The 27,652-nt window shown below is 42.0% G+C and overlaps 1 protein-coding gene across 1 annotated transcript in view; it reads right to left on the reverse strand.

Moving 5' to 3' along the window:
• Window positions 1–1,784: 1,784 nt before the first annotated feature.
• LOC308130609 (ERC protein 2-like) overlaps window positions 1,785–27,652 on the reverse strand; it is a gene marked incomplete at both ends in the record, with an annotated part of 109,485 nt that continues 83,617 nt past the window's right edge. The window contains 3 exons of the mRNA XM_080497017.1: window positions 1,785–1,811; window positions 7,272–7,433; window positions 11,888–12,035. Of these exons, the coding sequence (XP_080353143.1) occupies window positions 1,785–1,811; window positions 7,272–7,433; window positions 11,888–12,035 (337 nt within the window). The remainder of the gene's footprint in view (window positions 1,812–7,271; window positions 7,434–11,887; window positions 12,036–27,652) is intronic.

The following is a 27,652-nucleotide window of genomic DNA, read 5'->3' on the forward strand; positions in this document are numbered from 1 at the left end:
AATGTGCCGGCTTATTCTATTAGATTGGGATAAGAACTAGTACTAATACAGACACGTACGCACACACGCACGCACGCACGCACGCACGCACGCACGCACGCACGCACGCACGCACGCACGCACGCACGCACGCACGCACGCACACACACACACACACACACACACACACACACACACACACACACACGCACACACATCTACACACCAACTTGTACACCATCATGATATTTGATTGAAGATACAGAACCAGTAGACCACTCTAGGGTCCAGCTCCAGGCTTAACCTTGAGGAATATGGGTTAGAGCAGGGCAATGCTAAACTCTGTAAAAGGTGGAAAGAACAAGGATGACGGAAAAAAGATGGAGGGATGGAAAGAGAGGGAGAAAGGGGGCAGTGTGGTCTGTTTCATTACGGTGAATCCTGACACTGCTGCATTCTCAGCACACATGGACTGGATTATGGGCTATGTGGGCTGCTCCAGCACTGTATAGCTCTGCAACACTTTCTTGAAGACACACATGCATGCACACACGCTCACTTTTTAGATGCACACACAAACATCATAGCTGAATACACAAAAGCTTTGCACTCGAGGAAGACAAACCATTTGCTCACACACGAGTAATAGGATTCTTAATCCCAAAAGCAGCACTGGGGCAAAGTGCACAACTACTAAGTCATTGAGGTTAGAGACTGAATCTACTTGTGATGGTCCACCTGTGGATTACTAGGGGAAAAGAATGAGATGCACTGGAAACTCTGAGTGTATTTGTACCATGCTGTGTAGGTCTCTCTCTCTCTCTCTCTCTCCCTCTCTCTCTCTCTCTCTCTCATTTACCCATAAATACACAAACACTCTTTCCTTTTTTTTTTATCTCAATTCCCCTTTATCGTCCTGATCTTTCATAAATACAACTCAATATATCTCCTTATTCAATTGCCTGTCATTCCTATGCACAGACAGGAACACACAAGTATTAACTTCAAACAGACCATAACGATCCCTGCATGTATCTCATTTCTAACATTCTGTGTTCAAAGGTATCCTGGGCCCATGGGGGGGCTTCGATATAAAAACAGGAGTTATTCTTTATGACTTGGCATTCTTCATTTTATGTTTCTTTTAGCTTGCACCCTTTAAAAATGAAAGACAGGATGAAAAAAAAAATGCTCCATGACTGTTGTGTGTTGTATTCTAATTAACTACCCCACACACTGGCACACAACAGGGTGGGGTCACACGATAAAACTTTACTGTGACTAAAAAAACTCTGTGCGGAGAGACAGACTCATCCATTTCTGGTTTTTGTCACTTTGTCGTTTTTATCACCAATGGGCTCTGGTATGCTCGCTTTAAGCAGCTGAGTGTGTGTAAGTCCAATACCACACAGTTACCTATATAGCCACTTAGTCCGTGCACCACATGCCGCACAACCGGCATAGGAGCACTTCACAGAAAACAGCCATAAACCTCTAAATCAACTGAGGCTCTTTAGTCGACTGAAATTCACAAGCAATGGAAAAGGAGTCAGGTTCTATTACTCTCTCCTCTGTCAGGGTTGGGCAATGCTGTGGTTATTGTGGTACCATCAATGTTCCCAGCTAATGGTTACTCAAGCCCACTGAAGAAGCCTATGTGTAGAAGGTCATTAAAGTATCTGGAGCAGATATGCAGCACTGGCAGGGACTATATTACCTCTAAAATTAGTCAAAGGTGTAACAGACTGTGTAATAGAAACTTACTGTGAGCAAATGGGTGAAGGGTTCTGTGGTTGTGGTGGTCATCATGCCCATATTCCCTCTTCATCATCCTGGGAGAAAATAGGAGAAACACCATCCATTATCATCCTCCATCCATTAACAATAGGTTTACATGTTATCAATACTTTCTGTGAAAAAGACACATGTGGGTTCTCTTCCAAACAAACAATTTACCGAGACACTCTGGCCCAGCTGTTATACAAGTCGAGTCTCATTGCCTAATCTTATAGTCCTTCAAAACCCCCCGGTGACTTTTAATCAAAACAATCCTGTTCATGCTCTCATTCAGAAAAGCTGTGCATGATATCATGAAATGCTTTCCTCGGTGTGACTGTAAGAAACCAATAACTAAACACATCAGGGGTTTCCTCGGGGCTGATACTGTGCAGACAAGAGTCCTGCTAACAAGAAGGATAATTCACTTAGACACTAACATTATGATGGTTAGCATAACCTGGCATGCAATATAGCCAAACCCTTTCCTGCATAATGCTAAAATGGGCTCCGGCAAAGCAGAGTCCATGCTGATATGACACAAGGGTAAAAAACACAAGGGTCTTGGCAACAATCCACAGTGGCTTTGGTTGAACTGAGCAATTGTGACAAGCTTGGTAAACTCAGTAGGCTATAGCTAAGCGGCTAAGCTAGAGATATAATAACCCTTCAATGGAACATGCTAGATGCTAAATGCTAACATGCAGTGAACGGCTGTGACAGGCTCTGTAAATAGAGCCAGACCTATAACCACTCATTCTGCCAGGTTAAACACATAGACGCATACTCACATACAGAACGACACACACACGCATGCACACACACCAAATACCATGTGCTACTTCTCATAAACCTGAAGCAGGCCGCATGTTAAAGCTTAAAAAAGAAAAAAAAGAAAAGAGCAACGACCCAAAAGAAAAAGCCTGTATAATTCTGACTCTGATAAACACTTTATGGCTGTTTTCTATTTCCTTCCGAAGCAGTTGCCAAGTATCTGGCAGTAGTGCTGGCATGGCTAAATGAGAACAACATGAACACAACATGTCCGTCAATCTGCACAAGGTCCTCGCTGAGACACGGACCCAGGGCGCTTCTTCAGATGGTGAATCCAGTTCCTGGGCATGTCTCCTCTGATTAGATTTCACCTGTCCTCTGAGTGAGCACATCGCATATTAAATAGAAGGGTGGGCACATTCAGTAGTTCAAAGATTGGGATGGACTTGCTAACTGTGGAAATGACTTCTGGGCGACATGCGGTTTGGCTGCTGGGAAAACTTTGAAGTGTGTTCCTGTGTTTGTGTAGTCGCTGTACCAGCACATGCATTTGTGCTTACGTGTCTGAAATGTGCCAGTTGGGAGGGCAAGTGGTCTGTGCCTGCGTTTGAGCAAATGCAAAATAATATGTATGTGTGGTCACTGTTATGTTATTCAAGGCAGTAGCTGTATCTTGGAAAGGCATTGTGGTCTCGAGGGTGAGCATGGAGACCTTCTTCATCATCATTATCATTATCTTCATCAATCATCCTTCGCGTGGCATTCCTAGACCCAGCAATACCCTGAACCACTGGCCTGGCCACACTTGTATATTGCATATAAAACAGAAGGAAAAAGGAACGGAGGGAAAGAGAGGATGAGTTAAAGAGAGAAGGAGGATGAGAGGGTTGAAAGCACATCAAGAAAAAGAATGAGACGTTGAAAGACATTGACGATAAAGACTGAAAAAGTGGAAGAAAAAGAGGAATAAACCAAGTTGAATGTAAAATTTAATTGAGTAATTTGTTTGGAGCAATCCAGATGTGCCCAAAATTACTCACTCAGTCACTACTTGGGTACCAGGGATGTCTCATGCCTGGTACAGGAAGGCCATAGTCCTGCATGTTGTAGATGAGTCTCTGCTCCAAGCACAGCAAAAAGTCTGATAAGAAGGCACTCATGCCAATCAGGAGAGGCGGAACTGTAAATTTGATTGCACATACTTCAGTAGGCAATAATACCATTATTATGTCTGTTATCAATGTATACCGCCAGTGATTTCAAGAAATGAGTAAGGAAAAAAGTTTGGTCTTGAAGTAGACAGAGAATGTGGGTGTGGAAAATCTGCTGACTATTGTTTTGATGCAGCACTATCTGCCACACTTCTAGTGGCTGTTAATAAGCTACTGTCAGATGATAATCGCAGGCAACAGCTGTCCACAAACCTCTCACGCTGTGACATAAGACCACACTTTTTTAAGCCACAATAAAAGATATCGGAATCTATTTTAAAGGATATTGATAGGATATTTTAAAATACCCTCCGATGTGACTTGGGGATATGGGGGAGACCTTCCATTAGACCTTTAGGCTTCTTTCCTCTGCTTCACATTTTCCACTTTGTAATTAATGGGTAATTTTTTGTGCAAATATTAAAAAAAAAACCAAAAAAACACCCCTGAGTGTTTTAGGACTCAGCTATAGTCGTCCCTTAAAGATTTAGGTGCCAATCAGCCTATGTAACTTTAGTAATGAGCCATACACACACGTGCAGGCACAATCTTTGAAGGTCTCATCTTAATAAGTTTCATTATCATAAAAAGGACAAATATTTTATGTATATGAACTTTTTACCTATGTTTTGTATTTTAAGTGTTTTATTCAAGAGATTGTATAGTTTTATCTGCATTTCTTCAAGAATAAAGTTTTATATCCCTTCTTGGCACCAAGTGGGCAAAAAAAACTACAAGAGTTCTCATCTTGATCTTTCACATGGACATTTTGTTCCCATTTGAGCGTAACTGTGCTTTGTTGCCTAAACTGTTTGGCTGTTTTCAGTCTTGTGTACAATTCACAATTTCATTTCTTTTTTCCACATGGACTCTAGACAGAAGCACCACTAGCATGGCTCTTATCCTTTCACATGTTGTAAATATTGTAAAGACAAACACGAGAAGCAGATGTGCAATGACAACAAATAACACATGAACCAGTAAATGAACCCTGTAAAACATTTGCAGCTGGATGACCCGTACATGAGCCTAATTGTTTTCGGCATCCCAGTAGAGCCAAACTTTTTGACTGTGTAAATAGGTATAATGTTTATCTCAATATAAAGGCCAACCCTTGTGTGTTTACCGTCCGCTGGTGAGCTGTCTTTATGTTGCTGCTTTTTCCCTGCAGTTTTTGGAATAATGTCCAGAGTGACAATGTTCCTATTCTACTGTATACGTTTGCTTTAGGTGCTGGAACTGGTTTGTAATGCTGCCACTTTTGGTTTGAACTGAGTTATCACAAAGTTTACACAGCCTGGTGGTCTGTTGGACGCAGTAGCTCTTTAAATGGGACTGGTAAAGCTCAGCCAGGCGGGCATCGCCAAGGAAACAGCAGTGACTACTGTTGCAACACAGAGCCGTACCTGTCACTGCTACTGCTGCTGGCGTTTGACAACCAGCAGAGGAAGCACATGACTTCAATTCATGATGCAGATGTTCCACCAAAAATTGAAACGACTCCCATTAAGTTACATTGATCTCCCCATTTAACGTTATTGCTTTTGGTATTTGCATGTATGTGTGGGTTTGGGACGTTTGCTAGTGTGTAAGCTGTATTTGTTGCAAATACATAAAACTATGTATTTTTCCTTTTTGAATTGCATTCTATTGTTTGACGAATGCTTTATTAAATAAAGATGGATCGATTGATAGATACTGCATGTCTTTCAGCCATACATGAAAGGCAGCATTTATATTGTGTGTAAATATCCACATTTGAAAGTTCTGTTTAACATTATCTGTGCTTGAAGCATTCATTTGTGTACCCCTGTTCTGAATTGCAACTTTTACTTTGTCCAAATACTGCACACAAATGATGAACCATGGCAGTTCTCTGTTATAAACACAAAAAAAGTTTACTCATAATAGTAGTTATAATTCATCCAATCTGTCCAGATTTATGAGTGATTTTGTTTTTCTGTACATTCTTGACAAAATTTCCCAGCAAGCCTAATAATACTTTCTTTACTAGCCTCTCTCAGTCCAACCTTAAAGGATGAAATATCACTTGCAAAGGGCTACTGTTTCATATGTCAAACACTATAAACACTGCTGCAGTAAAACAGGACCGGGTAGTCATACTAAAGCAGAGATATTTATAGGTGACATGGAGTAATGTGTGATAGTAAAAACTAATCCCCCGCTGTTCACAGTTTTATATAAAGCCTGTGGTTGCAAGAAATACAAAAGAACAATGTAGCCTAATAGCTTGATAATATTATTTTAGCAAGACTGATTTGAAATATAACACAGCATACATAATACATGCATTGAAGGGTGTCAAACGGGTCCTGGTGGGATTACAAGTTGGTTTCAAGGGAAGCCATGTCAGTTTCCTCACTCTAAATTTTCTTACATTAAACATATACTAAATCTTCCAAATTATATCTAGATTCATTCTGTGGCTGAAAAGAAAGCACCATGCACACATGCTCAAAGCTCAACTGTGATTCAACTGAGATTTCTCAGTTAAAAAACATATATGGATGTCAATCAAACTCAGTATTATGTTTTTCTGAAAATAAAAGCCTCTGTGAGTCCTTCTAAAGGCGTAATTTAAAAAATAAAAAGGTATCCTGTCTTAATGCAGGTGTATTAGGTATGTCGGGGGGGGAACGAGGATCATTCTATACATTAAAGCATAAGTACAGTATGTCTCAGTTATTACATGGAGGGGATCCCCAAGATTTATAATGTCTAGAAACATGCAATAGTGCATGCTAAATACAATAAAGGTGAGAATTTAAAGTCAGGTGGAAATCCCCCCTCCCATATTCATCAACAGCTACATCTATATACAGTAAATACCCATGCACCTGGAATCTCCCCACTTGGCAAAACTCTTGCCAACAATAGAGCTGTGATTAGTTTCAATCACATCCAAATAACGAGACGCTTTATTCAGTCCATGGAAAGTTATTTTCTGTCTCTGAAGACAGGTTTCATCTTTATATATAGGATTAATGCTTTGAGTGTGCAGGCACGTATTTATGTGCTTTTGGGCATGAACACACAAATGTATATGTAGCATTATGGGCTGATTAAAAACAACATATTGCTCTTCATCTGTCTTCAAGCAGAAAATTACGTTTTTCCTGGGGGCAGTCTGCATATGATAGTTATAGGAAACTTGTGTAAGTGATGAATGATATATAAACTAATCTCACACAAAGCCCATCAATCAGAAACACTCATTTGGCAGCTCTCCCCTTCAGGTCTACTATCTAAACGATATGAAAAAGTCTAGCTTGGCAAGAAGTAATGAGGTTGAGGGAGAGAAGACCGAGAAGAAGAGCGAGGGGAAATTTCATGCTGTCAGATCGGACCACAACTGACGAGTAGCGGAGATGACAAATGGGAAATTGCATCAACTCTAAAAGAATGAGCGCCCACAACATGTCAACTTGTGTAAACAAGCTCACAATACAGCTGCTGTCTGGCAGGTGATAGTGCGTCTGGGTGAGTGTGTGTGCACACTTTCATATTGACCTGGTCCATAGGGGCTCGGTGGTTGGCATGGGGGGGGCCTCTTGGCAAGCTTCGGTGATGCACGTTTGCTGGATGTAAATGGTGCGAATGATGAGGATGATGCTGAGGATGGATGTAGTCTTCCTCGTAGTTATCCGCTATCAACTTCATTCTGCTTTGAGTCTGCCAAAAAGAAAGGGGATAAACAAAAAGAAAATTCAAGATCCGTAATTATAACATTCACACAATAGGCCATTCATCCGTCGAACATTGCTTATTTGCTCCTTGATAGTGTACTCTTACAGTGATTAGGCTGAGGAATTTTTAGACTCTTGGAGAGCATGTTGAAAGCCATCAGAGATGATAAAAACAGTGCCGCTAACAACATTTGACAGGTCATAAATTCAGTGAGTCGGAGCATCTGATGAAAATATCGTAAGTCTGTCAAGTTTCATCTATACTGAAGATTATCATTTAATTGGATTAGACAAATCCCGGTAAGAACAGTTAGTCAGTGTTTTGTGTCCCCTAAGGACACAGGCATTCTGGCCTGGATAGAGCAACCTCATTTTAGATGTCATTGATTAAAATTGCACTCAAATATGCATCTGCATGTCTGTGAGTGGCTGAGTAAGACCCTGTATGCTTTGTGTGTCTGTATGTGCATCTGTGTGTATTTTGGGGGGTTGTGCCTGTCATTCTGCCAACATCATTGCTTTGGATAGAGATAACAGGCGAGGCTGACTAACATTAACAATCAGGCTGCCTGCGAGATAGACAGAGACAGAGTAGGTGCAGATATATTGACAGGCTCTGCTTCGTTCCCCCGACTGTAGATTCCTCCCCTGAGGGCGGCCATGATTGCAGAGCAGGAGGTGGAACTGTGTATGGTAAGATGAAGATGATTTAAAAGAAAAAATATGCACACATCTCTCATCCAAAATGTTGTAACTTCCTTTGTTTAAACCAGAGACAGCTATAGCAGAAAGATGCAAAAAGCCTGAGTCAAATGTGAACACAGAAAGAAGGTGGTGTTACAGTGGTTAACAGCCTCGGGACATCACTGTCGAGATAAGAAGCTGTGGACTAATGACTGAGGAAACGAGCCAGTGAGGATCACAGGAGAGGATGTGGCTGGTATTAAAGAGGTTAGCAATTAGTTTAAATTGGAGAAGAGCTGCCTAGATAAGGTGAGGACAGCAACAGGACAGAGAGAGAGAGAGAGAGAGAGAGAGAGAGAGAGAGAGAGGTCCAGATGAAGAGTGAGGGATGGTGGAGGGCTCAGACAGACGCCACACCAGTGGTTAGAGCTGTTAAAAGCTAGGTTGAGGTGCACAGCCTTGCATGACCTCGGGTGTTGACATTAGCAGGTGTGATTGGGTGGGGCAAGCTCCAATTCAACATTTTACAGAGGTGACATCTGTCATTGAGGCGTAGACAATGACTATCATAGACCACTCTGGTCATGAAACCTCCGCACGCTACAAGGAACGAGATGCTTGGGCTTCCATGCATAACAAACCACAATATTTATCAATGCTGTTTATTTTCTATGCTTGTAAGAGTACTTTGCCTTACCGGGTCACAAAGAATAAGCATTACGTCATTACCGCTAATCTGATAATAATCGTATTGCTTTTTCATTTTATAACAGCCATATATGGTAGCATACGAAGCCAGAAGTCCAAGACTGTGTGTGTGCACATATTTAATATCTAATGATCTGAGACACAAATACAAATGAATGAAGTGATGAATTGCTTCTGGAAGAGTCTGGTTGTGTGGTCAGGAGAGCCCACTTACAGCCATCCGGTTTATCCAAACAGACACACACATGGGAAAGCGCACACCTACCCGCCTCCTACCAGCATACTGCTACATGCATGTGTGAAGAAGGTGTTCACACGTAAAATTCCTGCGAGGTGGAATGTGTGTTTTTTAATTAGTGTTAATTAGTAGCTTCCCAGAGTAAACAGCTCAGTAATGGCCTCCAGACCTGCTTGTAGATCAAGAATCGACACAGGTGGCAGTAGCAGCAGTGGTGGGAGCAAATGGGAGGAGAGGGAAGGAGAGGTCTTCATTTATACCTCGAGCCAAAACAGACTTGGCCTGTGCTTTATATCTATGCCTCGTATGTGCTTCTGCTTGTGTATCTGAGTGCAGCTGTTGGTGTAAACATGGCAGTGGTGACTGCTGTGTTCACAGCTGCATCGCAAACTCAACCCCAAACCCTGTGTAAATCACAAGCATGTCCTGATTAGAGAGGAGCTGTATGAACACATATGGGAGCAAGAGGTGGCTTTGAAAAAGACAGCTCAGGAAAAGCCACACCATTTTCACAACATTTGTATAATCATACCCTCAATCGCAATCTTTGTGGGTCTGTAGGACTGACATGCCATTCTCATAAAAAACAGAGCAGCATGTTGACCCAGCTCCAGGCAGGCGGACAGTTTGACAAACATTATCGTTCTCAGTCAGATCAACGACTCTCAAGTGCATCTGACAAAAGAGGGTCAGCACACAGAGAGAAAGTTACTAAAAATGACACACTTTTGAGGTTCCTAATTTATCTTTCCTCAGCTTCAAAGACCCACTGATCTGTGGCCATCCATCACTGGAATGGACGCCTCCAAGAATTCCCATATGGGGACACATTTGTTAAGACTCTCTCCTCCTCAGGAAGTCTAAACACTACACTCCTAATGTGTGGTGTGTGTGTGTGTGTGTGTGTGTGTGTGTGTGTGTGTGTGTGTGTGTGTGTGTGTGTGTGTGTGTGTGTGTGTGTGTGTGTGTGTGTGTGTGTGTGTGCGTGTGTGTGTGGACTTGGCCATTGGTCTACGCTAAATAAAGACTACAACCCAAAGGGTAGCAAACTGAATGAAAGGAAAGTTTGTCTTAGACCGTCTGCTTTAAACACACACACACACACACACACACACACACACACACACACACACACACACACACACACACACACACACACACACACACACACACACACACACACACACACACACACACACACACACACACACACACACACACACACACACACACACACACACACACACACACACACACTCTTCCAAAGGTGGAACGTGGTGAGGTCAGACAGGGCAATGCTATCGGTAAATCTATCTGCTGTCTCAAGATCAACTTTCTCCTAAGAGACTTCGAGTACCATAATTCTTTGGCATTTCCTGGTCAGTTTCCTTCCTCCATTGGTTGCCGAAGACCTGAGAACGCCACTCTATCCTGATATGTGTGTCAATGGGTCAGACGACAGAGAGTCAGCATGTGTAATGTTGAACGACTTAACATCCCGAGAGCTCACAATGCGAAATGGAAGGTTCACTAACTGAAGTAGTGCAAAGAATGCTTGTAGGACCCGCTGACCCCTCAAACATTAATAGATGACAAAGTCGCACACTTTCAAAGCTATTGCACTACAATCCTGAAGCACTCTTTGTGACATGTTTGCAGTGAGCTGCTGTACATAGATTGATTTGTTTGTTTGCCTGAAGGCCTTCAGGAAAAAAAAAGAAAAAAGATTTCCATTCACAAGAAAAAGAAGACAAAAAAAGCTGGTGTATGTGTTACCCAATCATGTTTTGTTCCTTTCTTTTCTTCTCTAACCTTTTTTCACCTCAAAACCCAGAGGCCACACCGTTGCAATTAGAGCTCATCATATCATCAGGTGGATTGTAAATGTTAGTTACTCGACGGGAAAGCGTGACGCATCCGATGGCGATAAACAGATAATAGGATTTCCTCGAATAGAATTGCATTCCCCCCCCCTCGAAACTGTTTACCATTTACGAGACTCAAACAAACACGAGTTCGCACTTACATCCGCAACCAGCCACTGCATCTGTTGACTTTTAAATGCCCCATTTTTCCCAGAAGCCCCTGTGACTCAGGAGACTGTATATGCAGACTCCCTGCTGTCTGCTCATTACTGTTAGCATTCACGTTAGATCAGTCACTGATGTGGTCTGACCAGACCTTAATGACCCACATACCTTCCTCAGCCGCAGGTCATATTGAGAACCAGGGCCGCATGGGAAATAGGTGTGTGCTTGTAGGTATTTGTGTGAATGAGGTTCATGTCTCTTTGACCAAAATATATTGGACAGAAATGTTCGTTGATGACTCACCAATGATACCAACCTCCAGTATGTCTGTGACTTGAGAGCATCTAATTACTCTGATTACAATGCGACTGTTTACGAGAAAATCTTTCGGCATGTGTTTTTGTGCCTGCTTTCAGAATTACAGCTCGCGCATGACTGGTTAGTCTTGTCATGTCTAAACGAAGTGAGTGTGGTTTGAGGCGGGGGAGTACGTTCTGTTAACTACCAGGAATTATTAACCTCTGTCTGTTCCTGGTTGGAAAGTTCAGAAGTCTCACTTCCCCTTAATGTAAGCAATGCTTTATTGTCAGCAGCAGGTTTGAATTTGTTGTTCTGCTTTGATTGAAAGAGCTTGAATCGGTTCTGAAATGTGACCAAAGATCAGGATCCCTTTGATTCATTGGAGGGCCGGTCAGCTTCTCAGGCCAGGGGTGCTGTAAATTTAAGCCGTGGTTTATGGGCATGTATAAATAACATGGTGGTCAAATGTGGTAAATGTACCTGCTGTTTGAGCTGGTGCATGAGTCTGTCCTTCTCCCTCTTCAGCGCCATCACTTCGTCCTGAGCTTTCTTGCGTTTGGAGGAAGACAGCTCCAGCAAGGCAATGTTAGCATCCTTCTCACTGATGGCTGCCAGCAAAGCCTGCTGCCTGAAGGGACAACAAAAAAGATAGGATTGTGTTAATTAATGAGCAGCAGAACCTAATAATTACATACAGTACAATGTGTGCATACTGGTTAGATATTTTGACAAGAGACAGGTGTATAGCAGACACTAAGGATGCAGACAAAGCCTGCAGCAGCTGTGGCTGGTCCGCATAGAGATGTCAGAGCAACCTCATTCATTCCAGAGGTTTTTAAACTCAGACAGAGATTCCACAGAAAAGAGGCAGACATCTTTGAAGTGGTCTCCTAAGCACTACATTAGTGGTACTTCATTGTGACTCATGGCCATGTAATAGTATAATGGACTCTAATGGAGAAGGCTGAGGAGGATATGACATCTTTGTTGTGTCACCGCTGTTTACCACAGTCATTGTGTGTGTTCACAAGAGTGGGTGGCAAATGACTGTCCACAGGTGCAGAGAAAGAGATACCACCGAAGCTCATTGCAGCCTGGTGTACAAATACACACCCACATGTCTGGAAAGCATCTCTTGCAAAATTTGTGAAGATGACTACGATGACTGTCCAAGTCATCAAGTGGGATGCCGTAAACCAGAGGAATTTGTCTACCCATATACATTAATACAGGTAGGATCCATAAATATCCACTGGGTACTTCAAGGTTTTTACTGCAGTCACATGTAATTATGGTTAGCAGATGTAAAATGAAAAACAAAACAAAACAACAACTCTAAAAGGCTCTAATATGGCCTGCTAAACCACCAAGCATAATTTAAACATTTCAAAGAAAACATAGATTTTTGGGCTTAGGATTGTGGTTTTAGGGCATTTAATTGTGTTTTTCATTGCAATTGGCTTTATGTTGAGATGGTAGTAATTTTCAGTGGTAATTGTTTGGTTTTAGCGAAAATATAGACATTTTCATCATGCATACTCTGCTCCACAACAGAGAATTGAAAGGTTATTGTGGCACTATTTTACTAGTCAAGATGAGATTGGGCTGCATGTAGTCTCTGAACTAAAATGTGTTTGACCCCCCTGATCTATGCAACCTTCACTTCTTTCCAAATTTGAACTGAGTGACCTTTGCAAGAGTCTCACACTGTCTAGTCAGAGTGTAGTGAAAATATTGCACCTCACAACTATGACTCTTTTGAAATTAGTAGGGTATTAAACCAGCTTGGAAGGTAAGGTGTGGATTTGTGTGAGGTGAGAGGTAAAGGGGAAACGAATTGAAAATACACTTTGGCCTCTATTAAAAATTGACCTGCATTGGGGTGTTTTTATTCCATGATTTAAGTCCCTGCAGAAATAACTAAATTGTGAAAATAAACATGCTGAACTCTGAATAAAGTCCTGCTGGCCTGGGACTCCACATTGAGTGTTTTTAGTACAATTATCTGCATGCCGCATCTGGATTCTGGATTCTCCCATTCAAGGCCATTAATAGGCCTCTGTGTGTGTTTGTGTGCGCTTGCATGTTGTGCATGTATTTCTGTGTGCACTCATGTGGGTTCTGACATAGACTGGAGCAGCTAATCACACCATTAATCACAGAGCAGGACCAAAATGACACTTTTCGTCTCCCCACACCTCCACTGTTATTCCTTTTAATGCTCACTGTAATGGGAACACACACACAGACTTGCATTGGACCAGTACCAGAGCAAGTGCTGCAGACTGTAGACTTACAGTACTCTACATGACCTCAATATTCACAGAGTAAAACTCAGAAACATCTTTAAAGTTGGATAAAAAGCATCAACAGTGCACAAATCAAACAGGGTTAAAGGTTATGAAGTCTCTCAGTGCGTCATTACAAGGCTGAACAAACTTAATGATGAATATTAGGGAATGGTAATATGGCACTAGCTTTACTTTCAGCTTCAGATGTGTTAAACAGAGTTAAGAGGTGATGCACTGAGTCATATACGGGCAAGGAATGCAGCAGATTTTGTTGCTGTTCATAAACAGTGTGGAAGATTAACAGCTCAGGCTGACCATGGCCATCTTTACACCGCGCTGCCCGGCAGGAAAACTCAACATGTGGTTTTTCCCACTGATACTGCAGCTGGAGAATGTTATGTGAATAGGTGTATAATTGATTATAATTCTACTGCAGAACATACAAGTTATTAGGAACAACACATTTTCAGAATGCAACCTGACTGACCATGAGTTTTCTCCTTTAACCCCCCCCCCAAAAAAAAAAACAAATGGGGGGGAGGGGTTAAGAGGGGTATTGACCTTTCACCACTATCTAATCTGTGAATGGATCTGAAAAGACAAACACAGATCCATCTCTTTCTGACCAGTAGTCAGTTACTTCATCAAGGCCCAATTACTCAAACACTCATCACTTTGCCCCAGCTGAATCAACTGAGTCTGTTTTATCACAGAAACACAATAACAATGTGAATCTTCTTTTTTCTCAAAGAAGCAAAGAGTTTAAAAACAAAAATTGTTGAATGACAGAGAAATGCTTTTAGACATTGAGAATTTTAGTCCCAAACCCCTGAAGTTTGGGCTATTTTTAGTGCAAAGTAAACTGTCTCCAGCATATGTGTGAGCTGTCTCCCCGTAGGTGCTCACTGAGCGATGTCTTCCGAAAACAATAAAAAAAAAGGGCATTTTTATGACTAGCCCACCTGTAAATGTTGTTTCCCACTTGCTTAGTCAGTACTTCCAAGTACGCAGCATTTATTTGTGTGCGCGCGCGTGTGTGTGTGTGTGTGTGTGTGTGTGTGTGTGTGTGTGTGTGTGGGGGTGTGGATGTGGGTGTGTGTGTTGATTACCATTACAGGCGCTGCCTTTGAACCTGGATCATGCCAGAGTATTTAATCATATCGAGCGTTTGGCCCGGGTTGTAGATCACACTTGCACTGTGCACTGTTCCCCACACACACACACACACACACACGCACGCACACACACATAAAGACAAATGCATGGACTGTGTCAGTCACCTGTTCTTCAGAAGATGAACCCTCTCTTATTCCTCCCGTCTTGTCTCACTCCTAAGTCTAACTTTGACTCTTCCTAACCTGCACAAAATAAAGATTACCTCCCTCCCCTGTCCAAGTGAGAGGCTGACAATGGAATGGTATTTTGTGACAAATGTGTGATTCGTTGTCATAATGTCAAATACTAAGCAATGACCAATAATAAGGTTGCCAATTAAACAAACAAATAAATCTTGCAGCTGGATTTCAAGTGTCGAAAATCACCCGCAATAGTTACCAGCGATTTAGCCTACAAATGATAAACATAATGCTCACATAAACACATGTGCCATTTGTCCAGATCTCACGTGGCTTGGATTTAGTTTCAGTAGTGCGAGAGTCTTTGCAGAACAGCACAAGCTGGACTGACATCTTATTTATAAGGGGTGAAATTCTGAGTTCAGCTCCAACATGTGATTCCAATTGAACCTTCATGGTCCCTGGGACATATTGAGACATTTGGATGTACAGAGGTGGGAGATGGATGGCTAAAATACATGACCGTGCAATGAGAAGTGAGCATATGTATGTGTGCATAACAAGTGGAAGAAAGGAAGGGGAAAGGATGCATATGAGGCAGAAAGAGAGTTCCGGGGCAACGACATGAAAAATGAGGAGAGAAGAGGATGATGACGATATCTTTGAGGTTGGGCTGCTGATGAAGGAGTGGTGCGGAGCACATGGAAGACTGCCAGGAGGACAGCAAGATTTCAGGGTGACAAGAGGTTAAGATGGGATTGAGCTTGAATATAAACCCACAAGAAAGAATGTGAAAGGAAGGGAATGGATGTCACAGGTTGTGAGGAAGGACAAAAAAAAAAGATATGGCTAAAGATAAAGGTAATAGATTAGAAGGAAGTGTGTGTTTGAGAGTGAATGCCACCTGTGCTGCACAAGAAAGAAAAAAGGGAAGGGAAGATGAAGTGGAAGGGAAGAAAGGAGCAAAGGTAAAGATTTAAGAGTCCCAGCCTACTCTAAATCAGCTCAGCGCACTCCATGTTGTTATTCCTAGGCGTCACGGTTGAGGAATATGTGTTTATAATTTGTGTTATGACTTACTTGAAATTATGAGTGTGGAGAGTCAGTGGGACAGAAACAGATGCGTCTATGTGATGCCCGGGGGAACCATCAATACTGTCTGCCCTTAAGTGCAGTGTGCACATGAGTTGTGCACATGTGCATGTGTGTCTGCACACACATTTGAGCTTTCATGTCCTTTATGTGCACGTGTGATGTATTTGGTTAGCAAGTACATGTACAGCTCACTAATATCTGGTCCCAGAACATCCATTATGAGCTCTTCTGGGTTGTGATCATGCCTTCCCAACACTTAACCCAACTCAAACTCTGCAGAGGCATTCCTCCGGCATTTTACGGCTCGTCCTTGATTGTGAGTATCTGGAGGTGCAGCTCAAGTCTGGGGCCCCCTGCCTCGGCAGCAGCAGGGGCCTGTGGTGAGAGCAAGCAGAGGACATAAGAACGGGGCATGGTTGAGTGACACTATTATTTATGGCCTTGGAACAGTGTGTTATTTACAGCTGAAGAGTTAAAGAAAATGTCTATTCCCAACATAAAACACACACTCAGGCTTCATATTGTAAGCTTATTCCAAAGCCAGTTGAGATGGTAAATCTGCGCATCGAGTCTAAATGTAGGTTAAATGTATTTTTTATGAGGTCTAAGTTTTGGCCAGATTAGTTCCATGCTAACGTGGAGCAGCTAACTTGCAGCACATGTAAGATCCACGAATCACCCACTTCCTTTGTAGGTTTGCCTGAATCCTAACCATTATTTTTTTATTAATTTTTTGTTCATGAGATATTGTTCATCCATATTCACAACAAACTTGCGTTGTTATAGTATATTGGACATTACACGCTAATATCAAGTTCTGAGCAAAAATGCTCACGTTTACATGCTAAACTTGAGCTTCTCAAGAAACATCCATGACAGCAGCTGGGTCTCCCACAACTGGACCAGGTTATGTGTGTTTTCACTTCACTAATAAAATATACAACCCACTTACGCCATTCACCCCCACTCCCACACGAGTTGTCTGACTGGTGGGTGGTGGTGGCGGAGGTGGGAGCCTAATTGAAAGAGTATGTATCAGTTTTACAGCAACAAGAGGGAAAATACGAGGGGACAAAAATCAACAAATCTGCCAAAACTAGCCAAATGTTTAGAGTGAGAGCAGGGACGAGGAGAGATGGCTGACTGCTCCCAGAGATGAGCAGGACCAGACGGCCACTGCTGCATTCCAGCCGGAGAGAGGAGGGGGCACTGAGAGACCCGGGTAGATGGGGAAAAAGTGAGGGGGACCAGGTGTCTGTGTGCATGCAGGAGACTTGAAGAATACATGCTCAATTTCTCAACACTCAATTGGGAAGACTGCATCAAAATGACACAAGGTGGTAATTTAAGCTTACTCAATATGCTTCTAAGAAAATGTTCAAGAAAATGTGCCTCATTGCATGTTTTCAGAATAATTTATTACCATCTTTGGGTCAGTTATGGTTCAGATGGATTTCTGTTGTTGTAAAAACGCAATAAACGCAACCTGTGGGATCCCACTGATGTCTGAGATGTCAACAGCATCTTTTTTTTTTCCTGTATCAATGACCTTGGGGGTCTTGGTGTTTGCACAATTTTTCTCCTCCATAACCTCTGGCTTTCACATCAGTGTATGAAAAAAAACTGAATCCATGTCAGATTTGTTAAACCCCCTGCCAATCTCCAGAGCTGTTTGCTACAAGGTCTTCCAATAAACAGCTCCGACCAGTAAGGAAAGCTCTCTGCATAAGAGAGCCCCCGAGAGATCCAACCATAGCAGAGGAGTCGTTTCCATTCACTTAAAGGGGGCATTTGTTTTCTGTCTTTTTATTGTCTTTTAGCTGACTGACAGTATCTCCCTGAGGCATGAGAAACAAGGCAGGGGGCTGTACTGTACCACACACGTGTGAGGCTCCCCGGCCTCACAGTCAGATGCAAGTACAGGCACAGACACACATTCATACAGCAGCTGGCTTGTTTAAAGCTCCCTGTCATCTGAGAGAGAGGTGAGGGTCACTGAATGAGTAACACAGCCCCAGTTACACTACTGTAGAAAGACACACACGTGCACGCACGCACGCACACACACACACACACACACACACACACACACACACACACACACACACACACACACACACACACACACACACACACACACACACACACACACACACACACACACACACACACACACACACACACGGATGAGGAGGGGAGGAACATACACACATATGCAAAGTGTTATGAAAGAGAAATAAAGCTGCAGAATAAACACTGATGACCCCCCCCCCCCCCCCCCCGCTTCATTTCTCACATATGAAGTGATGAAACAACAGAACTTGCGGCTGACGTCACATGAGATGACTGCACAAATGAAACCAAAAGACACATTCTCCTGAAATGACAGAGAGGATATCTTAGTCATCATCTTTCTCTATCCAGCTTGCCTGATCCCAGTTGCATCCATAACAAGCCAAACACAGAACGACAAACAATAACGCACACCTTCACATTTACAGACACACAATAACATTTATTAAATGCATGTTTTTAGACTGTTTTAATCAGATTACCTGAAGAAAAGCTAAATACGTACAGGAAGAACATGCAAACTGAACTCGAATGAGGACATTGTTATAAAATGAGAGTTCTGTGCACAGCACCACCACCTGGCCCAATACAATGCATTTGTACTATACATTTTTTTTCGTGATGAACTACTTTTAAGGAATGAAAAATTATAACAATTATTAATCGGTAATAATAATCACCTAATTATCCATCAAATTTTTTTTTTTATTTGCGAATTGGATAATAATCAGACTGATCATTCCTGCTTTTCAATTAAAAAAATTCAGCTTTTTCTATCAGTAACAACCCCATTGGAATATTAAATAAACTGACTATTGTGTGTTCACAGTTTGCCAAATAATAGCTGAACTATTGTCGACCCGAAAAGTAAACAGATGCATATCTATTTCTGCAGCACAGTGGGGCTATAGTGAAGCATCCACTTCTAAACTGTCAGCAATGTAAACTAAAAATACCAGGAGCACATCTTCTGCATTGCATCATCCAAAATGTAATCTTTATTGCCCTGTGCGTTCCTCTGCGCTTCCATAACCCTCTGTCAAACACTTCATCACAGGCTCTTGGACAGGAAAGCTACCACAATCCGCTGTCATTTTCTCTCTCCATCCTCATTCCATCACTCCTTCTCTCCTCCCCCTTTCTGTGGCTGATCAAAGAGAGGAGCCAGTCATCGGAGGAGAGAATGGCATCACCTCCGCCTTGGACCCGGACCTCTCTATCATTCACCATCTCTCTCCCTCTATCATTCTCAATTTGCCTCTGTTGTGCCCTATACTCACTCCAAAGTGGGGCTGAATATTAAGTTCAAGGAGGTTATGCAAACACGTTGAAACAGCCATCCTTGGCCTAAGTATTACCCTGAACCCTTCAATTACCCGCCTTGCTTTCCTCTCTCCTCATTCCTCCTGCCTTTCCTGTCCTCCGCACGGGTTCTCTCTCTCCGGTCATCTAACTGGAGCCTGGAAATACAGCGCACACTCATGACGTGGGGCCAAAAGACCTTAAAATATCAGGGGCAGAGAGTACAGCGTAGTGGCGCACACACATACACGCACGCACTTATTCACACACAAACCTGCACTCAAAATACACATGTACACACAAACCGATGAGAGACGGGTCCAGAAAACAGTGGGAGCGAGTACCCCTGGTGTATTTTCTCTGTGTTCCAAATGCAGGGCCTGGCGGTGGACCACAGCTGAACCACAGCCGACATGCGGTGGAATGGGAGGCCACTACACTCACTTCCCCTAAAGCAGCAATAGACCCACACACACACACGCACGCGCGCGCGCACACACACACACACACACACACACACACACACACACACACACACACACACACACACACACACACACACACACACACACACACACACACACACACACACACACACACACACACTCATAGGGCATCACAGACGAACACGCACATTCACTCCGACACACATATATACAGTACACACATGTTCAGCAAATTTCTGGATTGCACTGTCATGACGACGGGCCCGTGTTTAAAAAGCGGTTTGAGGTGAACGGACAGATCTGTATAGGTTGCTTCCCACAATGCTTTGCCAGACAATTACACAACCCAATTAATGTGGTTACTACAGCACAGCGAGGACTTTACTGTGAGCAAAGTGTGTGTGTGTGTGTGTGTGTGTGTGTGTGTGTGTGTGTGTGTGTGTGTGTGTGTGTGTGTGTGTGTGTGTGTGTGTGTGTGTGTGTGTGTGTGTGTGTGTGTGTGTGTGCAAACACTCCTTTGGCCTGTATTACTCTCAGAATTATAGCTTTCGTTGGAGCTTGGACAAGACTATTTCCCGTCAGTGTGTAAAGGACACACAGGGTCACACTAACATTCACCCCACACTCCATCAGCCAATCACAGTTATTTCCAATCACAGCCGCATGAGCTCAGCTACACAGCCAGAGAGCTAGCTACAATGCTACCATAAGTTGTGTCATTTTATAGAAGCAATTTCTTTCATAGAACTAAACACATAAATGAAAAATTTTATGTACAGGTTCCAGCATTGCATTTCAGAATTTATTGTGAGCACGGATTTGATATCTAAATATGAAACTGTTTTAGCTTTTCCATTTCTACAACTACGTTCTTCATTCACTTTTAGAGAATCACATATACTGTACATGCAAATATAATAATCTATTAACATGATCAAAAGCATATATTTTTAATTTTACAAAATGTGTTTTCAGTTTTTTTACTCTTTTAAAAGAGCGCCTGCTTAAACGCACTCCCCACCTGCATGTAGAAAGCTGCAGGGACATCCATTAGACAAAAAACATGCACACACACATCTGCTAATTATTAGCCATTGTCTGATTAACCTTAGGTAATAGCTTTTTTTTTAATGAATGATGGTAAAACGTAAGTAAAAGGGGGAAAATGCCCTACTTTGTGTTGAAGTGGCTGGAACCACATGCGTTCTTTACAGTCTACCACACAAACACACTGCAACCACATACTAACTTATATAGACTTCATTAGCCAAGCATTAAAGTGCTTTAAAAAGTAAAAGGGGGAGAAATGCATTTAAAGAAAGAAGTTGTGGAAGAAAGGTAGACAGAAAGTCTCCCACGCACACGTGCGCGCACACACACACACACACACACACACACACACACACACACACACACACACACACACACACACACACACACACACACACACACACACACACACACACACACACACACACACACACATCCACCCACACACCCACACACGCGCGCGCGCAAACAGGCGAGGTGAGGGTGCTGATTAGAAGCACTGCAGCCAGGTCTGGACACGTCTACTGTATATTTAGTCAGATCAGCGAGGATCATGGGATGAAAGAGTAACATGATTACTACCTGGCCTTCTGATAAAAAAAGAAAAAATGAAAAGAAAAAAAACTCACAATTATTTCCTTGTCAGTACACACAGGAATACACACAATTTGAGGTACACACAGACACACGCATGGGTCCTGCCATTAAAAGAAATAAGAACTTGTACTGATGCAGAGTGGACACACCAAGAGAGACAAGAACACACCCATACATGCGCGCACACACACACGTACTCATGGGCAGACATATACACCCACCCCGCTCTGTAATCTCAGTAATTTGTACGTTGAAGCTGGTGTAGACAGATCATGCCTCTGGTACACTGAGACTGTTGTGTCATTAAATTTGCTTGTTCACCAGTCAGTGTGAACTCCCAATAGAGGCATACGCTTACTTTTAAAGTATAGTAATCGTGAAGATTTTTTGTGTGTGAAAAAGAGACAGTGAAAGCTTGTGCTGTGTTATAATGGTACTTATTGAATGAGGAAGTTTGATTGCATGTGTGTTCATAAATTTTTATGGAGGTATGAAAATTGAAGATGCAAGTGTGGACACAGGCGCACGCACACACACACACACACACACACACACACACACACACACCCAAATGCATGAAACAGAAAAAAGTGAGAGCCTTGTAATCACTGCAGGAAGCGGAAAATATTCTGTTCTTAAACTAGAGTTGTCTTATTGAGTCCAGTTGTTTTGTGAGCAGTTTACGTTTTTTCACAACCACTCGTCAAAAACGACAAATTGATGTTCGCACAACACTCACAAGTAAACACAGCCCGTGTCACAAGTGCTCGGCCGGCCCTCCCACACACCTGTGCATAAATTCCAGCATACGTCTGGTTTTTAATAAAGAGACCTGTGGTAGTGTGCAGTTAGATGCTGCTGACAGACTCACAGATTCTCGGATAGATAACACACACGTCCACGCCAGCTCCCTTGCTAGATTACATCACAGTTATTTCAACAATGGCTTCTACTGAGTCCGTTTGCTGGTTATGGTTACATGCAAGAGGCTGTGTGTGTGTGTGTGTGTGTGTGTGTGTGTGTGTGTGTGTGTGTGTGTGTGTGTGTGTGTGTGTGTGTGAGAGAGAGAGAGAGAGAGAGTTATCCATTTCTCTTAGTTCTTAGTTAAGAGTGCTCGATCTGTTTGGTCACCATTTAAATTTGGCTCTCAAACTGAATTTAAGTTTGGCAAAATTCACACACGTGTGTGGGATTGTGTGTGTGTGTGTGTGTGTGTGTGTGTGTGTGTGTGCTCAACCTCCATTGAGAGCTACTTGGGGTTCAGTGTCTTGCTCAAGGTCACATGCCATAGTGGGATGAAGTATCGGATGTTCATTCGCTGCATCACAGCACCAATTGCTAAATCAGGCATTATCAAATTCCCGAACTCTTACACTGCAGCTGGTTTCACATCGTGTTCACACTCACATTTTTACCACTAAAACATAAAGCATTACGCAGCACAGTTTTTTTTGTCTTTAGTTCTTACTCTTTTCTTTTTTTAAGATTATTTGCTATCAGAAGTTGTTGGAAAATTGACTCTACAGCTTCCACAACTGAATTTCATTAGCAGTGGAATCTAACAAGGGATTGTTTTATTCAACTCAAAACTATATACTCTGTAAGAGTAACAGATTATTAATCTATCAACAGGATCTTTCTTTTTTTTTTTTTTTTTAACACTTCCAAGTAGAGACTGAGTTGACAACATAAATATGTAACCGTGACCTTTTTCTCACCACCGCTGCAGATGCATGTGTAGATTTGTTTAAATATGTCCGAGTGTGTTGGTAATGCTGCAAACATGGTCTGTGTGTGAGAGTCTGCCTGCTTTGATTAGACACTGGAAAGCTTCTGAGAAGTTTCTTACTCATGCAGCTCACTGTAAAACACACCGTGTAAGACGCTTCACTTCTCATTGGTAAGTCTTCAACAGAAAAGTATTCTTTGTAGGTTCAAAGAAGAGTCACTCGGAAGGTTATGGGTTGTCAGGAGTTATTTTCAAATCCCCATGGTGATGACATTGTGTGCATTGAGCAAATAATTGATGGAGAATACTTGGGCACTATGGAAGATGAACATAGTCTACGACACACCAAAACATCAAAATATGTCTCAGAAGAACAACAATGAAATAAGGTGAGGAATACATAAAAAGTACAAATGATAAAGCAAAAAAAAGAAATATCTGTTGCTCTTTTATCTGCAAGTCGTGTAGTCAGAGTTATCAGGAAGTTGTTTCGAGGTTTAAGGAAACAATGGCACAAATGTACTGACATCCACAGTGTTGCATACCAGTGTTACTGTGTATATGTGCATGAGTGCTTTATTGTTTATGCCACTTTTTCCCCCCAAAATGTCTTGTGCACGCAAAATCGTTCATCAAGCACCGACCTCTAAAAATGATGTGCCAGGACACTGATGATCGGAAACCAAGACACTCATGAGTCTGATAAACAAACCATGCCAGGAGCAGAATCTAAACAATTTGCCGCAATTGCTTTATTACTCAGTGTTTGCCCAAGGTGTCATGTTACTGAGATCTGCAGTGCCATAAAAGCCTTCCCCACAGCTCAGCCCTGTGTTTGTGTGTGTGTGTTTGCTCTGGCAGAGACTCCCTTGTGACTGGTTATATTGGACATGCTCAAACAAAGCCAAACACACAACAGGAGCCGCAAGCAATTGGGCCTGCCATAGTGCATAACTCGTCTCGAACACCCTCTGCTTCCCCCTCTGCTTCCCCCTTGCCATCCACCACACAATTCAAGCGACCATCCACGGCACACACTAACGAATCAGGCTCCACAACATTTGCGCTGGTATCCTGCGTGGCATCAGTGGTATTAATACTGTTTGTGTAAATGTCAGCTTGAGCATTACATGCTAACCTCAGTGGGTAGAACATTGCTGACTGGCACGAGAAGGCTTGTAATGCTAGCAGGAAGCCTAATCCTTTGGATTAATACACATTAGGATGGTTTTAACATGAGGCTGGGTGGGCCTTGTGTCTCCATTTCATTCTGTCATGTGTCTCTATACACATTGTGATTATATGCCTTCAGCTTCTCGACTGTCCTGATGTTTGATGTAATTTCAAACAATCAATTTATACATTTGTCTTTCTGTGCAGTAGATGATTAAGACATATTATCATGTCAGAGCAGAACCAGCCATCAACTGATGGACCTTCAGTTTGAATTAGATCCTTTGGAGTCTGAGATCTCACTGCCTGTAGCTTGGAGAGGAGACACCGTGAAGATCTGTTTCAAATCAATGTAGGAAAACTGGGTAAACTCAATCTGGGTCAAGCTCGCTAGTCAGTCTTTGTCATTCTGTCTCCCTCTAGCTGTTTTTGTGTCTTTTTGGCCTTTTGTCACTTAATACCTCATGAGACAGAGATACACCAACTTCTGTAAAAACTGCACGAGTCGTTGAGAATATGATGGTTCCTATTGTGTCTTCACAAACATTCCTGAACAGATTTCATGTCAAATAGTAACAAGACCTAAACATTTTCCCAACTTGCACGGAAGAAAAAAAAAAAATGGTAGAAAGATTAGATAATTTTGGAACAAGGCAGAACAATACACATGTGTGAGTACACAAGGCCTCAATAATTGTCAAAAAAAGACACCGTCCTTGACTATGCACTCACATCAAATGCACATTAATTTCTGAGTTCGTCAGAGGACTTCATACCTCACTGTGTTTGTCCTACATGTGTAAACCTTTTGTAGTGGCTCGTGTAGCTCTCCTGTTACACACACATGTTCTTTATGGGCTGGCTAATGGAGCTGAGTTCTTCCTGTCTGTGTGATGTGGTTTACTGTTGTTTGATGTGCTCAGGAATCCTGCATAGGAGAGCACCCCGAGCCGATCTTATCACATAAAAGGTCTTGCAATGGAAGAAGACACTCAACTCTCTTTTTTAACTTAATAGGGATCTGTGTCCCTATAAGGCTGTATGTGCATGTGCAATAGGTTTGTGCGTGTGTGAGTGACTTTAGCTCTCTTGTGCACGTGTGCGCCATTTCCTTAATTCAATCGAGTGTGTAACCCTAGGCCAAACACACACATTTGATTTCAGTAAATGCTGAACCCAGAGACCTGTGGCTAAAAGGGATCAGAGGCACATCAGATACGTCAGTGCATGTTACTGTGAGTGTCTGTACCGACAGAGGGAAAGGAAGCATGCAAATCACAAGAGAAAATAAGCGTTTGTTATTCTTCTTTTGATTCCGCATTGAAACTACATCGTGTGTGACAACTCTGTGTGTGTTTAAGATGCACGCTCTTGAAGTGCACCTGCTTGGATGGTGTTAGTCTGTATTGTGCTTTTCAAAACTTTGAAGGGTGATTTCGTGTCAGGTTTTGCTTTCTTTTCATACCGACCTATGAGCGGTTTTGACCATATTTTGGATTGACATGCAATATGTAATTATTCAGTATAAAGGCTCAAGTTCAACTGCTCTCATATCTGACACTCATGACCACATCAGGCATGTTTTATTAACTGCCTTAAAAAAACCAACCAAAAAACTAAATACAGACTCTGTAATGTATTATTTAAATAAAATGCTAAAACTAAAATGTAATGTAAATATACGAAGACAAACTAAAATAATGAAATAACAATGAACAACAGACTTGTGTAAATGTGGCAAAACATGTGAGGAAATTTGTGCTTGGTAGATTTCTCTACCTGGGCAATAAATCTTGTTCTATTGTAAAGCTAAATTATTTATCTTTCAACACTGTGCTACGTCTGCAAATATCGTGCATTTGTGGGATGAGCAGCAGGGTTGAGCATTTGATTGAACCCAGTTCACCAAGACAAACTGTTTTTCTTTACTCTTGACCTTTTGACTCTTGTTCTACATTTTTCGATGGATTCAAGGCTGAAGAAACGAGACACCATCACTATGCCTCCACCAGAAGATGTTACTCTATCTGTGCAGCAATCAAGAAAGCAGTCTACACTCCAAGGACTGTATGCAGAGTCTAGACTCATCACTGAACATGACATTCCTGCACATTTTTCAGGTCCAGGTTCAATCATCCACTCCACTAAACTACAACAAACAAGAGTCAACAGCAGCGAAGTTGACGGAAAGAAAAGAAAATGTGCTTTCCAGGTTAGTGCTTCCAAACGTTAGAATGGTCTTCCAATGGAGCCAAGAAATGTGGACTCAGAAGACATTGTTTATAAGCCCTTGCAGACCCAACTTTTTAGTCTTTTAGTGTATGTTTGTTTTTTTCTGTATCATTTCTGTACTTATCCAGTTGTATCTTTGTGGTATCGATGAACGTCCATTCATTTATTGAAAATTGTTTGATATTGGCGGAAAAGAAAATTTGTCATAGATCCAACCAAAAATCTTAAGTTTTGCTGCTCATTCCACAAATGCATGTTCCGTACATGTGCTCCACGATTTTTAAGGGAATAATCAGGCTTTCCAATGGTATAGCATTAATTGCCAAGAAGCAATGTGACAGTATATAAATAATCCTTATGTCCTTATTTTTTGTGTGTAGTATGGTTCCTGTCATCATCAGAGTCACCAATGCAATACTTCTCTGGTCACACATTATTCAAATAAAATCTTTCACATCTCTGCCATCTCCCCTCTTCTGGTGTCCCCCAGAGCTTTGTTCTTGGTCCCATCATCTTCACTGTCTATATTCTCCTCCTTTGCCACATTTTCCAAGTATGTAATATAGTTCTAATGCTATGTGGATGACACCCAGCTCTCCCTTTCAACCAATATTCAAGCAAAGAATGCTCCCGATAAATCCAACCATGCACAAGCCTTAATAGAAACTACATGTACATACCACATCATACCAAATCAATTGATTTTAATTAACTTTGGAATTAGTGATGCAATTGAATTCATTGTTATCATTTGTGTCTCACAAAGCTGAATATTAGCAATGGTCCAATTGCCTTAAATCAGCTTTTCAGAGTGGTTTGTATGTTCCCACTTTCATATTTATGTGTATTTTTGTGAAATCGAAACATTTCCACCTCTTCTCATGAACGCACCGTGACTCAGTCCTCTGGATTTCAGGCTCACAAATGTCCTGCTGTAAGTCCCAATAACAATCCATTCAGAG

This window comes from Blennius ocellaris, assembly GCF_963422515.1.
Source record: "Blennius ocellaris genome assembly, chromosome: 5".
In the NCBI taxonomy this organism is placed as follows: domain Eukaryota; kingdom Metazoa; phylum Chordata; class Actinopteri; order Blenniiformes; family Blenniidae; genus Blennius; species Blennius ocellaris.